Source organism: Mastomys coucha, unplaced genomic scaffold (assembly GCF_008632895.1).
Source record: "Mastomys coucha isolate ucsf_1 unplaced genomic scaffold, UCSF_Mcou_1 pScaffold20, whole genome shotgun sequence".
Lineage (NCBI taxonomy): Eukaryota > Metazoa > Chordata > Mammalia > Rodentia > Muridae > Mastomys > Mastomys coucha.
The window spans coordinates 17,591,765-17,609,251 of NW_022196903.1; the positions used below are offsets into that span (position 1 = coordinate 17,591,765).

Below are 17,487 nucleotides of genomic sequence, written 5' to 3' on the forward strand. Positions count from 1 at the left end.
GGGGGGGTGGGGGGGACTTGTGGTGGTTTGAGCTTTGTGGATCCAGTGCTTAGGAAAAACATTTCCTCTTATGTTTTTAAAATGGTACAATGGAAGGGAAAGAGCAGGAGTGATTCTTCTCTACAGTGGAATTCAAAGAGATTCTCCGAGAGCGATAGGAAGCAATGTCATATTCAACTCTGAGTTACTGTGTGTTCCACAAAGAGCCCTAACTGTCTGTGAACTTAGATGGAAGCACAGTCTAAATGGATGATATGCGTAATTTTAAAGTATGGGACACAGTAAAGTTCCCTGTTTGTTACTTTGTATATTTGTGGATGCAGTTGCTAAGGAAGCTTTCACTTGCCCCTATAGACCTATTTAATTTAAGACGACAGTTACATTTCAGATACTGCGCAAAGGATTGCAGATTCTCAAATGTAAAAGCATGAAGCATTTCCTATATATCCACAAAGAGTACTATGGGACTAGTACCTGTATTCTTCTGTGAACAAATGTGTTTAATTCAAATTAGAATAGGCATACAAGTACTTTTATGAAAATTGTGGACTAAGTACAAAACATACCTAACTCCAGCATTGAAAGTTTTCTCTTCTGTCTTTTTAGGTACAAGATGGAAATTTTCCTTATTATACAATTTCTTTGTTGTGAGATAACATCTCACTGTTGTGGTGGGTTTTAAAGGATGATTTGGGCATAAGGAAAGGAAGCTGAGAGAGGCAACTCAGTATGGAGCTGAGATTACTAAAAATACAAATACCTCAAGTTCATTGCCACAAAAAAATGAAACTATTTTGACCTATTGACCCATCAGTTATTTAGAATGAATACCCACCTCTTTCAAATGCTCTATTTTTATATATACATATATATTTTATAAGAACATAAACATGAATTTATATTTAACTGTTTTAAATTATATTTAAATACGAATATCACTGGATATAAACATTACATGCATTTAGAAATAGATTTTTTGAATGATGGTACTGAATTAACATAAAAATGAAATATTTTTCATATTTACATCTATATACAGACACTGTTTTTAGATTTTTCACTTATTTTTCCCTGATATAACATGTTAGCCATTGACGCAGCTGCTCCATCAAATGTCAGCATACTGCGTATTCACCCATGTTGTCCAGTTTGTGCTAAGCCTTTTGAAACTCACTCTCTGCATAACTATGGAAACCCTCTAACTCGAGTCAGTTGGGCATTTTCCTCTTCACCATTGAAAAAATACTAGATTTTAGAAGCAACCGTAATGTATTATGAATAAATGTCTAGTTGGTACTTATCTGTGTCCAGAGAGCATTTTTTTACCGTCCCTCTTTTACAACCATTGTTAGATTTATTCATTTTACTTTATGTATATGTAAGTTCTGCCTGTGTGTATGTATTGTGTGTGCATCATGGGAGGTCCTGGCGCTGAGGGAGGTCAGAAGAGAGCATTCGATTCTCTGGAACTAGAGCTCCAGAGGATTCTGAGCCAATGAGTAAATGCCTGAGAATAAATACAACCACACAAAGACTGACAACTGGGAAGGTGTATTGTCAAGTGGATCCCCACATGTGTGAGAAGCAGGACTGACCGCATAGTTGCTTCAGCTCTGACATCATCTCAGCAATGCACGGCATGAACTCGCTGCTGTGACCTAAGCCTTTGATTGTAGTTTAGTGATAAGTATTTCTTTTTATTTTTATATGAGAAGACACTGAGATTCTTTTTTTCTTTTTTTACTAATCATTTTATTCATTTACATTTCAAATGATATCCCCCTTCCCAGTTACCCCTCCACAATCCCCCATCCTATTCCCCCTCCCTCCTCTCCTTTGCCTCTATGAGGGTGCTCCTCCACCCACTCACCCACTCCCACCTCACCACTGTAGCATTCCCTTACATTGGGGCATCAGATCTCCACAGGACCAAGGACCTCCCCTCCCACGGGTGTCAGATAAAACCATTCTTTACTACATATATGTCTGAAGCCATGGGTCCCTCCATGTATATTCTTGGTTGGTGGCTTAGTTCCTGGGAGCTCTGGGTGGTCCTGTTAGTTGATACTGTTCTTCCTATGGGGTTGCAATCCCCTTCAGCTCCTTCAGTCCTTCCACTAGCTCTTCCATTGAGGTCCCCAGCCTCAGTCCTATGGTTGGCTGTGAGTATCTGCATCTGTATTGGTCAGGTGCTGGCAGAGCCTCTCAGGGAACCATACCAGGTTCCTATCAGCAAGCGCTTCTTGGCATCAGCAATAGTGTCAAGGTTTGGTGTCTGTAGAAGGGATGAATTCCTAGGTGGGGCAGTCTCTGGATGGCCTTTCCTTCAGTCTCTGTTCCATTTTTTTTTTGTCCCTGTCTTTCCTTTGGGCAGGAACAATTGTGGATTAAAATTTTTGAGATGGGTGGGTGGCCCCATCCCTCAACTGGGGGCTGGAGAAGGCATTGAAATTCTAGTGGCTATCTCACTCACTTAACTAAAGAAACTCTGTTTAGCAATGGGTAAATAGATGTGAATACGTGCCTTTCCAAACATACTTCTCTGTTTTAGAAAGTTTTAATTTGAGCAGGGGGAAATAGGAGTAGGTCTTTAAAAACACTTTTAAGTGTGAAAGTTACAGGAAGTGTATTGTTTTGAGTAAGAGTTGATCAGTATCCAATCTAAACTCAACTTTTAAAAACACATTTATAATATTACAAGTCAAGAATAACTGCACAAATATTTCCAAGCAGCTCTGTTGACATTGAGCAAGGGTGATAAAATGTGCTTATGTGTACAAGTGTGCATGCACATGTGCATGAGAGGGTGTGTGTGTGTGTGTGTGTGTGTGTGTGTGTGTGTGTGTGTGTGTTCAAGGTTCAATGTAGTGTTCACCTGTAACCAAGCAGAACCTTATAGAGATGTGAAAATGCACTCATCTTCTCTTGCTGAGGTGGCTTACACTGGAGTCATCAAACCTTTTTAGACTAGTTTCCTTTGGGTCTAGAAGTCTTCCCCACAGAGGACTAGGTCTCACCTTAAAGCATTGGGAGAGCTTACTGAAAACAATTCTAATGGAAATAAGGAAGAAAATAAAACTCAGTGGTATCCTGCATCTTTCGCTGGTCTCTTAGTTCCATCTCACTGGAAAATACCAAAACAAATATTTAAAAATGGGTAGAAAATTACATTATCCAATAAAAATTCTTTTCACAAGTCTATGGCTTTGGTATGGAAGGAGAGGAGAAGTATTTACTATTTTGAACATTTGAGCCAAGATTACACTAAGCATTATTCTCCATTTAAGTAAATGATGAAACAGAAATACAAGAAAGTCCCCCAAATCTGTACTATTAATATTATAGTTAAAATAAACAAGTGAAACAATTATTTCAAAAGCACACATCCCAGCACAAAACAGCGATACCCAGCTCCCACCTTTCTGACTGGATCAAGGAATCACTGCTCTGCCACTAGTACTTTGAGTTTTGTTTGTTTGCTTGCTTGCTTCTTGGCTTGCTTGGTTTTTAGACAGAGGCTTCCTATGTAGCCTATCCTGGTCTGGAACTCAAGATTCTCCTAGTGGGATTACAATCATGAATCATCGTGCCTGCGTGGTTTTTTGTTTTTGTTTTTGTTTTTGTTTTTTAATATTCATTTAAATTTCAAATGCTCTTGATTGCTCTTAGAAGTGAAGGCATTTTTGATAAATCATTTCAGCTAAAGGAGTTGATCCAGAAGTTGTCAAAACTCCCACCCCTACCCCAAGGAGCTTAAGAAAAGAGAGTTCTGCGCATGCCTGCAAACGAGACTCTGTGTTTGGCAAAGCTTCCACGGTTTCCTATGGTCCTAGATCCTTTTATGGTGTTTTTATTGCTGCAGTAACTGCTGTTATCAACTTCCATAGTCCAGTGATGACTCACTCATTTAGTGTACAGACGGCCAGACTCTTTTTCCCCTCACCAATACAAACCATGCCCCTGACACCACAATCTACTTTATGTTCACTGAAATTTAAAGCATTTATTTTGTGAGTTACTTAAACACTGCACACTCAATAATACATAATCTATTTGCTCACTCTATTTATCGAGGATAATCTGAAAGTCCACTTACAATGTAAGCCAGCATAATTCCTTAACTCTAAAGGAAAGAACACCATAGCCACATTTAGAGACAACATTACAGCACATGCCTACCTGGTGGCAAAATTCACACAGGTTAGGCTTGGATGTGTGGTGGCTGGCATCTTAACTACATCTCTGGGCTTCCACAAAAAATTCTCACTTACTTAGTAAAAGCCTTTTTTCTGATATTGTGCAATAAATCTTGGAAATATTTCAGTTTTTGATTAAATTATGAAGAGACAGTTTCTATCTCAAACTAAGATTTTTGCCCCCCCCCGGCCCCTGCAATAATTTACGTATAATATCCATCGTGTTCATTTTGTTATAGGTAATTAAAAAAAATGTATACTTTTTATTGCACAAAAAAGTAATTCCATAAGTCTCCATAAGAATGCTTAGATACATTTAAAGCAAAGTGATTATAATTGATTATGATCACATAAGCATACAGAAGTAAGAAGGTTTCATAAACTTAAAATGTATTTGGTTGATTCTCAACCATGTAGTGGTTTTGCTTATTATATGGTTAGTGGGTACAGTGTGTCAACTTGATGAAACTTTTATTAAATGTGAACAAATAGGACATGGTCCAGACATATTTTATATTGCCTTCTGTTATAGCTCCACTTGCTTTTATCATAAGAATTGATGGGTTGAAATCTTATAGAATTCATTTTTATGTGAGTATGACATCAAGGCCTATATTTTAATTTTCCTTAAAGTCTCTCATTCATATTGGGTCCACAGTATATGAATTTTAAAGGTTAGAACATTAACTGGTCTTAGAAAGTAAAAGTTTGTTTGCAAATTTTGAGATAGAGTCTTCCTCTATAGCCTAGGCTGGCCTTAACCTCTTAATCTTCCAGTCTTGCCCTCCAGAGTGCTAAGGTTATAAGACTATGACACTATGCTTGGCAAAGAGAAAGAAAGAAAGAAAGCAAGAAAGGAAGAAAGCAAGAAAGGAAGAAAGCAAGAAAGGAAGAAAGCAAGAAAGGAAGAAAGGAAGAAAGGAAGAAAGAAAGAAAAGAAGAAAGAAATGAAGAAAGAAGAAAGAAAGGAAGGAAGGAAGAAGAGAAAAAAGAAGCAAAGAAACAAAGAAACAAACAAAGAAAAAGAAAGAGAGAGAGGGGGAGGGAGTGAAGGAGGAAGGAAGGAAGGGAAGGAGGGAGGGAGAAAGAGAGAGAGAGAGAAAGACAGAGAGAGAGAGAGAGAGAGAGAGAGAGAGAGGTCAAGAATCTTAAAATAAAATGAGCACATAACCTTTTGGTAGGTGTGTGGACACAACTCCCCTTCAAAATATGAAAGGTTATTTATTTGGTTTCCTGTTCATTTTTACCTTACTAAATAAAGCTTTGAGAACATAATCCATGTAGCCCTTGCTAGAAGATGTGTGATATGAAAGAATGGTACATGAAGCCAGTGTTGAATCCAGTGTATCCTAAGTTAGTTCCTAAGGACTTCACAACCAACATGAAGTTGAAAGAAAAGAAATCAGACCTTGTGCAGGCCTCAGAAGATCCTTAGAAAGATGCAAATCATAAGCACCTTCCAGATGCCTTGGCAAATGTTAGGTGCCTTTTCGAACCTTCCCCTTAATGTGTAAGCCATGCTTCAAGGTCTAGTAACCCCTAAAATAAAAGCATAAATAATCATTTTATGTGTTTATTTATTGAGCCAAACTTGGTAACCTAAAACAACCAAATAGCAGGCAAATGTACTTTTAATTATATATTATTTAATAAGAAAAGTAGAAAATGTGCTGTAATTACTCATCTGGTCTTTGTCTGGAAAGCCTGAAATGACAGCTCATTGTCCACTAAATTGGATCCCCAACCCCCAGCTAAAGGGTCATTCCTTCAGGGCAATTCCAATTCCTGTTCATCTCTACCTTTGTCCTTGAGATTGAAGTTATTCAGCATTTCTTCTCTGTGCGCATCTACTACATAATACAAGACTTACCTTAAAGCTTGTATTTCACATTCTCCCCTATGCCTTAATTACATGTAACATAAAGTTTTTGCTTAAGAGACTTTCTAGCTTTACAGTATCATAAAGAGAATTTATGAACCCTTGTTAAAAATGTCTACCCACATAATTGGCAGAACATAGGATTATCTACGGCTACTCTTTATAACATAAAATTTGCTCTGCATTAGGAATAGTATGAGTGGAATTGAACCAATACCTTTGTAAGCTGAAGTCAACTTAGTCATCAAATGGCACCAGTCTGGATCCTCTGGTTTCCACCATGTGTGCATGCCCACTGGGGAAAGCCAGTTCACACACGCCTGACAGGAATATGCATTTCAAATGCTCACATTAGCTATGCAAAAACAGTAGCATGTTTTTAAAAGGGTGTGGACCTAACCGTCATCACAAGCTATTCATGCCAAGAACAGTATCCTTCCAATAGGATAGAGTGAATACTCAGGGCCATGTTACTGGTAAACACCCAGAATTCATTCTTGGCCACCTATCTTATGAATACATTAATACTTTCTATGAATTATTTATAGAATATGAGATGAAGCTGATACAGATGTTGCCTCTCAGGTTCCTGCTTCCCAGAAGGATACGTAATCTCCAATGGGCAATTGGCTTAAGTTGTGTTTTTCTGTTTCCTGGGATCATCATAAGTCTTTGATGTATTATTGTCTTCCTTGGAGTCAACTTATCTTCTGATGGAAGCATCACTGGGCAGACATCCCCAGTGAACTCCCCAGTGTTATCGAATACAGTGGAAACAAATGTCTTACCTCCAGCATGGGCTCATCATGCTGCTTCTACAAGTAGAAAACCTAAACTATTAGGACAGACCAGACCTTCTCTGGTTTGTGTCTGGGTAGGGTGTATGTCAAATAAAAGGGTTTTTCTAAGTAATTACGTATTATTTTAAATGAAAGCATCCATACTGTGTGTGACATATATATGCGTGTTGCCATGTACATCCACAGAGTCATAGACAAAAGTACCAATTAATCTTGTTCCCATTGAATGGTTCTTAACATAGTCCTCCCAGTTTCAATTTATAGCAGTACGTAAAACCTTTAGAATAACAGACTCTGAATCTCTAGATGCATTTGCCAGGGGCTTACCTGAGCATGTGGGGAATGTGAATATAGGTCTATGCCAAGCAGTGGCAGCGCCTGTAGGGATGTGCTGGTGAACCATCTGCCAGATGCTCTCCTGAGAGGTGAAAAGTGCCGGAGCAGCCACAAGTCCCCACTACAAGAAGACAGTGAGAAATACTAGACCAGCCACAAAAGTTTAACCTATGAACCTAGAAAGAAAGAGAGCAGGTCTGTTTGGGGATCCACTGAAAATAAATGGATCAACAGAGTTGTTGAAGAAACCATCCAATAGCTATCCGGGTGGTGCACATTGCCTTTTTGCTCTCTTGTCAGCTACTCAGCTTGCTTCTGTGCCCCTGACCTCATGGGATTCACACTGTCAGTTGCTGAGGTTGGTGGATGAGGACTGAGGTGGTGACAGCAGTCTAACTGCATCCTGTGAGCATGGGGTGAGAGCACCATTTGGTGCAAGGCACTTGACCAGATCACAAGTATGCAGCTTGTTGTGTTAAAATATAACATCTTCCCAAAAAGGTTTTTTTTTTTTTACTTTATTTGGCCTCTACCACAATTTACTTCCCCCTTTTGTTCCCCCTCCCCCTCTCTGTGTGTGTGTGTGTGTGTGTGTGTGTGTGTGTGTGTGTGTGTGTGTGTGTGTGTGCCGTTCTATTATCCCAGTTTCATAACAACTGTGGTGTAGTCTACCCCAATAATCAGTTCCTCAAGGCTCAGGAAGAACCCACACATCTCTAGAATGAACAATATTTTAAACAGGACAAAGGCTCCATAAATATTGTTATCTTGTATTCTGTTCTCTCTCTCTCTCTCTCTCTCTCTCTCTCTCTCTCTCTCTCTCTCTCTGAATCCCCAAATATTAAGCAATATTTCCTTTCTCTGTCCTTGCTTAGGAATTAGTCCTCTCTGATCACCCTTTAGCCAGTCCCTATCTCTTTTTCTGTTTAAGCATGTACCCCTAGAATGTAAGCTGCTGACAGCAAGAACAAAGGGTTTTTCAGCTCTGTGGGGCTTCCTGTTATTGTTATTCCTGTTGTTGTTTGCTAATGTTCTGCTTATGATTTTAAGTATCAAGATATAATTTTCTTACCATACAGTTTACACTTGTTAAGGTTTATTTCAATTTCAATTGTCTGTATGTCGACATGTGTCTAAACATGGGTGTCTGTGAATGGCCCTGGAACTGAAATTATGGGCAGTGGTGAGGTGAAAGTGGTAGGACCAAATTCAAATGTTCTGCAAGACCAATATACACTCCTAACTGTAGGCTTAGATTTTTCAAAATCTACTTTAATAAGGGTTCTCAAACACTTCAGCCCCTCTTCTACTCCACCATCCAAAAGTAGGGGAGAAAAGATGGTAAATAGAACAAGGAGATGTGATCCTGTTTAGAAGCAGTTTTAGGAGGTGATTCCAATCGCTCTTGTCAGGACACCAGCAGTCCAGTTCAGTAGTGTCAGAATACCAATAGTCCAGTTCAAAAAGCATCACCAAACATGAATCATCACCAGTAAAAGAATCCAACAGAAACAGACAGATCTCTACTGAATTGGCAAGAGTCAGCAAAAGTGACCAGACTAGCAGGAATACCAGGAGAAGTTCTCTGCTGTGTCTCTCTCAGTGAAGTGAAGATCATTGAGGAAGTGAGACCAACGAAGCACTGCAAGACAAGCAATGCAAATGCCTCATCCCCGTCTGTTGACTCTTACTTAGACTCTGTCCAAACGTCACGTGTCCTCTCATGGGTGTTGCCTCAGCAAAACATCACATGCATCTGCATCACAGGACACAACCAAAAATTTTCACTTCACCTAACTGTTCAGCCATCTCTCCCAGGTTTACTCTTTCTAAAGTATACAATTCTGGAGTTGTAAATACATTTATAACCGGCATTTAAATATGCTTAAATAGTTAGCTTACTCAAAGTAATATAACTTTAGAATGTTCTCTCACTTCTAAAGGAAAAATGGCAGCTACACTCCGCATATCCTCTCTTCCATTCCCACACTTAGGCGACACTAATCTACTTTCTTTCTTTATGAATTTTCCTAGCCTGGATGTTAATATGAATAAATTCATACAATGTATAAACTCTTACTTACTCTTTTTAAGTTTTGATTTTTTCTTACATACTGCTTAAAATTTACTTGCTTAGTATAGAAAGGGCAACTAATTTTTATAAAATGGAGGATGCAGTGCTCTAACAAACACTAGCATTTTCTGGGCATAGAAATTGTGCTCCAAGTAGAAAAGGCTTTGAGAATGCATTGTTTTGGAAATAATGTCATCACTCTTTGAAACCCTCATAAGTACCAATTGTTGGTTCCCATTGTGCTATGGCAGTAGTTTGGGAAGGTGTGTGCTTCAAATAGAAGTTGACTGCCTAGACCCAATGGGAATGCTGAGCCAGAATAAGGCTTGAGGCTTCTATGGGCAGGAAGTGCTCCAGGCCTCCTCCTTGTCATACCCCTGCTCATTGCTTATTGTGGCAAGAATGGATGATGCTTTCTTACTCTGCTCCTATCAAAACTTGAAAGGCTTGAGTGACACCATGTACATGTCTAAATAAGTAACAGGCTGCATATGTCAGGGCCAGGCAAAGGTACTAAAGTTTTTAAAGAATATAGAGTGATATTATTTGGGTTGTAGAATGCCAGGTTATCAGCTACCCAGGATTGGTATTATTTAGAAGCAAGAGAGGGAATCACAATAACTTGCCCCCACAATGCCAATCTTATATCAAGATCCCGGAAGATGGGAGAGATGCAGAACTGATGGCCTCATTCAGATCTGTCAGCTAAGAGGAGCTTAACTGTGTGGGAAGGTAGCCATGCAGTCTCTGTTCCTTTGACATGCACGCCAGTAGGGCATGGCTGCTAACCTAAAGACACATCTCTTGCAGTTTCCTTTCTCCACTGTATGTTTGTTAAATGTAGTATTAGTAGAGCAGCAAAATTCATTTTATATCATAAATCTCCATTTAATTTTATAGATAATAAGTCCCAACAGTTGCAAATCATGTTTAAAGAGAAGAACATAATGGTCCATGGACAAAAACTGCCCATATTGTAGTAATTTTGCAAACAGCTGTTCCAAGTTAGCATGTGTATTGCCAGCCTTGTGTATATAAAACACAAGCTAACGTCAACAGTACATTAGCAATGTAACTGACTTTAATTATAGAACTAGAAGCACCAAGGATGGAGAAATCACATTGACACTGGAAAGCGCAGGTAAGGGGGCACCTGTTTCTGAGAGTTTCACAGAGGTATTTGAAGCTTCCCATCCATCCATTTTATAATTTTTTGCAACAGTGACTTAGTGCAAACTTGGGAGTTTTTGTTCATTTATTCCTGAGATAAGTTGACAGATATATTCTCTAGTAATCTATCTTGCAATTATAGGCCTGAGAAGTATGGAGAAGACAGCAAAGCTTGAGGATCGTACTCATATTTTCACATACAGCTACCTGTGAAATTAAAGAAATTGTGGCCAGTTGGTTCTACAATGTGTGCACAATGTTTCACATGATTCTATATTTAAAATCCTATCAATTAAAGAAATCACCTAAGTCAACCTCTAGAGTATCTGAAGATAACAACATTCTTGGGTGGTTAGAGGTCAGCAGGCAGTTCAACCTGTAATATGATTTTAATCCCATGTTCTCCCATCTGCACTTGGCTGAAATAATGCACTGAGCAAATAAAGGGTTGGAGGTGGGACTGAACTTTGAAGACATCTTGTCAAAATGAAGATGCCTCTAGGAGGAAGAAGCACCTGAGAAGCAGAGGGCATTGGCGGCCATGGGGCCACTGTGGCCAAGTGCTTAAGTGTGCCAAGCTCAACTCTGCAAGCTGAGCTTCACAGTCACTCACAGTCGAGCAAAGGATTTGGCGAGTTTCCAGTTTGAAGGATTGATAAGAGGTACAAATTACCCAAGAACTAATGATTTCAGAGAGGAACTGGCTATACCCATTGCTTCTTGGTTTGCATCTAATGATATTAGGACAGCCAGAAGAGCTAACAAAAGCAGTGGTCTTGTCCCCTCCGTCTCTCCAGTTGCTGGTGTGCATCACAGTCTGAAGCATTGGCTCTCCATCATATTTCACTGTCTACAACTATAGTTAAATGCAGATGACTGGGACAGTGGCCAAGGATAGGAAACACTGTTCATACAGAAACATCCACTTCTTAGCTGCTGATGCAATTAAAAGCCTATGTCCATCTTTTATGACCTAGTGAGTATGAATAAGCTTTTCCTCTTGATGCAATCTGGATTGTTAGGCTTATTTGACTGATCCAGGGCAGTCAGTATCCCCTGCCCTCCATTCAGGCATAAGGCGTCATGCTTTACTCTGAAAAAAAGAAAAAACAAAAAAAAAAAAAACAAAAAACAGCTGTCTTCTCCTAGACCTCTAAACATACTCATAAAGATATGACTTTGCCAGTCAATCAAAACATGAGTGGACAAAAACACGTACAGAGAATGTTTTTCTGAGGAAGCCACTAAATGAAATGTTACAGAATGTTCTTGTAATATTCTATTTCTGAAAGCATTTTGAATTTTTACGCACATGTAGTCCTCTGACCTACAGAGAAATACAGTAGTCCAATGGACTGAGAACCAAGTATAAAACTACTTTGTCCCATTTGTGGCAATTAAGGGTATAAATGTTACCTAAACGTGCCATGCTGGTTCCTATATTGTAATATAACATGAGCAATAGAAAAACTTATCCTGGGTTTTGTTGTTGTTGTTGTTGTTGTTGTTGTTGTTTTGTTTTGTTTTGTTTTTTGGTTCCAGGAGGAACCCTGGGACCCCCTCCATCTACCCTCCCAGGACTCCAGTTGAGAAGATAAGACCATTTTGTCCCTCAGGCCATAAGAAGAAATGAAGGGAAGGCAGGTGACAGTGGAGGAGAAGACTCAGAATGCTGAAGAACGCCATGACAATTCTATTTCAGAAAGGATTTTTTTTTTAAGAGGGAAGATGTGAGAATGAAATAAGTTAGAGAGTAAATGGCCACAGGGCTTGGAAACCCTGAGGAAGTGGAGGTAGTGATGGCCACTGGTGGGATTACCACTCATCCAGGATAAGGAGAATTTACTAAAAAGTTCAGCAAGTAGATCTCAGAAGTTACTCCAAAACCAGGCAGTAAGAGGCACCGAGAGTAAAACTCAGCTATCCAGATGGGTGTTTGGGTTTGGGCTGTGAAATAACTGGTGGACCAGTAGAGTTGAGGATTCTCTTGATCTGAGAGAGGATAGGGATTGTCACAAAAATAAAGTATGCTGCTTTGTTACAGGCTAATTTGCTTAGTGGTGATTTCAGAAGTCCCTTTTGAAAAGGACTGGATCTTTTCTTAGCTTATTTTTCAGAATCATGAGACTTTCTGCATCAGAAATAATCTTAACCTGCTGCAATTCATTTGCTTATTGTATTTGTCACAATTTCCAGGAATGGAAGCTGTCGTTTACTCTGACTTGAGTGTCCCCAGGGTATGAACTTTAGCCATTACGTTCAGGAGCTATTTCAGTGAGTGTCCTTAAAGTTTCAGTACAGAGTTGGTCATAGCTCATTGTTCTCCCTAGAATACAATGCCAATTGCTTTACACACTAAAGATGATCCATCTGCAGTCCTAAACTAATGTCTGAAGATTAATTTCCATATTTTTTTCATTGTCAATACACATTCCTAGCGGCATCTCTGTTGATAACTATGATCCTAAACTCTGGAACTGCTTGTTCAGTTTTGATTGGTATGACAATGCACCACGAAGGACCACATTTACAGCAACTGGATGTTCACACCAAGGAGCAGCTGCTATAGAGAAGCATCTCAAGATGTGACCTCCAGAGACTTCCAAGTCCCACCTTGGTGTGCTTCCTCTGCAGCGATCTTGTCACGATCATGAACCCACACAGTTCATGTCTCCCCTGAATTCCTGGATTCAAACTATCAGACTCCCTGTGTATTCTGAACCCAGGATGAACATGTCTGACATTTCTGTACTCCCAAGCTGCAGATTTGAGATCTGAGCAAAGGAATTCAGTGCAGCTGCAGGAAAATATACTACAGACAGTAGGCACTGTCCTGAGGACTTTAAGTAGAATCTATTTTCTCTTTCAAAAAAAATGCCATCATGTGTTGCCTAACAAGAGGGGATAGATTCTGAATGTCCCGTCCTTTGGCAAAGTTATCACTGTGCAAACAACAGATAGAATTTGTACAACCCTAGGAGGTCTCACCTGCTACAAGCCTAGACTGTAAACTGCATATATAGTTTTTGTGGATTATTGGCAACTGGAATACAGTTATTTGATGCAAGGCTATACATTTCCCAAAGAAATAGTCAAGTATAAACAAACTTGTATATTTGTTGGATTCTTGCTAAGAGCAACAGTAAATTCACAAAAGTGGCTCAAAGTGCTAGGTCAAGAATTACCAAACAATTGTTAACCACTGGCTAATGTAATCACAAGATAGAATTATGCTTTCATTTTTCTTAAATAAAATTAAAAATAATCTTGTTTTATATAATAAATGTCAAGCAGACTACTAAAGCAGTTTGTGTGACATGGTATCTTGGATGAAACATACACAGACAAAATAGAGAATAACATACAACAAAATGTCAACAGGAACAGTTCTGCTCATAGGATTGCAAGTGACTTTTCTTTGTCTTTGTCACAATAAGCCAGTCTTTCTACATAAGGAACAAGTGATAATGTGGCCAAGATCCTTCAAAGAATTACCAAGAGGTTTTAAAAAGTAGATTTCTATAGTAAATGATGAAATAAAAGTATTTGATTAAAAACTAGAAACACTGAGTAAAATTTCCTGGCACTAAATAAATCAAACAGTAACAAGGATATATGGTATCTGTATCTGTGTGTGTGTGTGTGTATGTGTGTGTGTGTGTGTGTGTGTGTGTGTGTATCCTTATGGTGTAGGTTGTGACCAAAAATATTTACTTTTGTTCTTTTTCAAAAGTCTCCTACAAACATGGTGATTCACTTTTAAAGAATATTCATCCAAAGGAATAGAACAAGAAAGAAAGAAGGGATAGCATGAGTTTAAATCTAGAATCAAAAGCTGAATGTTCCTTACATTCCCAGACCCAGGTGAACAGAACCCTGAGTCATTAGAAAACATGCCACAGGACTTCTGGAAGCCAGAACCGGGATGGACCACAATTCCTGTAAGTCGATTTAAATATGGGACTAAAAACAAAAGAAAGAACTGGAAACTCAAAAAGCAGTTAGGTCCTAAATTGCTTCTCCCAGGACAGAGGGCTTAGCCAGTGTCCCCCTGGGCTCTTTGCAAATGACATTGTGTCTCCCTTTTGAATATGTCAAGATCAGCATGTGAGGATGAAGGGACACCAGAGTGGAAATACGAATACTATACTTAACTTGTTAAAGAGACCTACAAAGTGCCAAGAACTCTCAACTCCTCTACCTCTAAAAGACTGATGAGCATTACCGTCAAAACAGGAGATTGCAATATTCTATTTTGGGGAAATTAGCTAGCCTAAGGGACAAAGCACAAACACACTGACACTGGAGAATTGCCACAACAAATGACTCATCATCGAGGTCATTGTAAAATAAAAACCAAGTCAATACTTGCCCCACCCACACGCTCAGAGCTGCCGATTATCCCAGTACACCCTCATCATTATGATCAACCCCCAAGGATTACCAGACATCTGAGGCACTTCTGAAATGATACAAAGCAAATGAGCAGCAAGAAAAGGGAAACTCAGAAGCAGCAGAGGAAGACATTTCAAAAACTATTCCTGTAGTGAGGCTGGATACGTGATTCAGTGTTTGAAAATACTTGCTGCTCTCCCAGAGGACCTGAGTTTGGTTGCCAGGATTGATGTCCAACAGTCCACAATTGCCTGTAACTCTTACTCTCAGGGATCTGACACGCTCTTCTTTTTCTGTGGACACATACACACATGTGCACACATCTTCACAGAGACACACACAAATGTGCATAAGTAAAAACAAGACAAATTTTAAAAGTTTTTTTTATTTGTATAATCCTTTAGGTAACATAACACCTCACTGCCTTCAGGTGTGTGCTACTCTGTGTTGACTTTCTAGTGCTGGCATAGCCAATATACCAAAGCATCACAGCTCAAAGTAGCAGGTACACATTGTGTCTGGTTACTGAAGGCCACACATCTGGAATGAAAACACTGGCAAGAATATACTCCTCTAGATACTCTAGGAAAGAAATGCCCCCACTCTAACTAACTTCCCATCGTTCCAGAGGTTCCTCCCGGCACCTAGGCAGACTCTGCCCTAATGTCACAAGAATTTCTCCTCCTGCTCCACACCTGTAACTTCTCTTCTCTCTCTGACAAAGTAGCTAGAGCCTTCATAGATACTCCAGGGTACTCTCATTTTGATATACTTTAACTTAATTCTGTCAACATCATTATCCATAGTCACTGGGCACTAGAATGTTCATATATCTTTGGGTAATCTATCAGTAAGCCCCCTACAATTGCTTCATCTAGGAACCCACGGATAAGTTACTTCACTTGGCACAAGGGACTTTACAAATGCTGTTAAGGATCTTGAAATGAGAAGAATTTTTCAAATTGTCCATGTACTTTCAATATAGTCACAAAGATTTTTAAGAATAAAACAATATAATCATGGTCACAGGAGAAGGTGAGAAAAGAGCAGAGGTCAATTTAACGTGAAGAAGAAACTACAGGCCAAGGAATACAGGAGGCCATGAAAGATTCTCTTCTAGAGCATTCAGTGGAGTCCAGTTTTTCAGATTCATGGTAGACCACTGATCTGCAGAAGTATATGGTGTGAATGTTTGTTATGGCAAGCCATTAAAATAGCTCAGTGTGGTGGCCTCAGCACTTGAGAGGCTGAGGCAAGTGGATCTCTGTTATTTCAAGGCCAGCTTGGTCTACATTTGAAGTTCCAGGACAGTGAGAAAATGATTCTGTCTCAAAACAAAAACATGTAGAAATTTCTAATGGGGACAATAAGAAAGATTCACTCACACACACACACACACACACACACACACACACACACACACACACACACATACATAATGATAAAAAAAAAATACCACAGCCTAAAATTATATTGAAATGGTTCATTTTTTTAAAGGAGCATTCAGACCCAAGACCTCCAATCATTCATTTTACCACACAAAACTGGAAGGTTTTGTTTTTGTTTTTGTTTTTGTTTTTGTTTTTGTTTTTTTTAGTGCCAGCTATCCTGAGGGAAACTTCTGAAGGAAACAGCTTCCAAATGGTTGATTAGTCTTTTGCCCCTATAGCCATGTCAGATGATCAATTTGCATGTCAGAACAGCTATGGATCTCCACCAGAGTTTCCTGTGGCCTTGCCCTGAATTGTGCCACAGTTCAGCATCTGTTGGATACTGGATGGCCAGAAAGAGAAAGTTGGATGGCTCAGAGACCTAGAGTAGAACTAAATATGACTGGTCAAAAAAAGAGTTAATGAAATGATTTTCATGCCATTCTGCCATTATTCATAGATTGCTGCCTAGCCAATCATTATCAGAGAGGCTTCGTCTGGCAGATGATGGGAGCAGATGCGAAGACCCACACCCAACAATTAGGTAGAGCTCTGGGAACCCTGCAGAAAAGAAGGAGAAAGGATTGAAATGAACCATGGGGATCCAGAATACCAGGATAACACAGCCCACAGAATCAACTAAGCAGGGGTCATAGGCCTCACAGAGACTGAAGTGACAATCCCAGAGCCTACATGAGTCTATGCTAGGTTCTCTGAACACATGCTGCTGTTGTTTAGCTAAGAATGTTTGTGTGACTCTTAACAGTGGGAATGGGGGTGTCTCTGACCTTTTGCCTGCTCTCAGGACCCTTTTCCTCCTGCTGAGCTGCCTTTTCCAGCCATAATATGAGGGTTTGTGCCTAGTATTATTGCATCTTGTTTATGCCATGTTCAATTGGTATCACAGGAAGGCCTGATCTTTTCTGAAGAAAAATGAAGGAGCAAAGGATCTGGATCTGGAAGAGCGATGAAGGGAGTGGGGTTAGAGGGGTGGCACTGGGAGGACCAGAGGGAAGGGAGGGTGTGGTTGGGATGTACTGTAAAATACAATGAGAGAAGAATAAATACAAAGAAAAAGGAGCATACCGAGAACAGGAAAGGAGCTGTTAAACATCACACACATCAAACTCATGTACATATTCATGTGTATATTAGCATAAATGAAAAATCTAATATAAATAAGTGAGATATAATTGAGAAAACCTTA

General features: G+C 39.4%; 1 protein-coding gene across 1 annotated transcript in view; it reads left to right on the top strand.

Annotated features, from left to right (window-relative positions):
- The window catches only part of Cped1 (cadherin like and PC-esterase domain containing 1), a 267,796-nt gene extending 266,500 nt beyond the window's left edge, over positions 1–1,296 (top strand). The window contains exon 23 of the mRNA XM_031381259.1: positions 607–1,296. Within this exon, the coding sequence (XP_031237119.1) occupies positions 607–651 (45 nt within the window). The 3' untranslated portion in view covers positions 652–1,296. The remainder of the gene's footprint in view (positions 1–606) is intronic.
- The last annotated feature ends 16,191 nt before the right edge of the window (positions 1,297–17,487 follow it).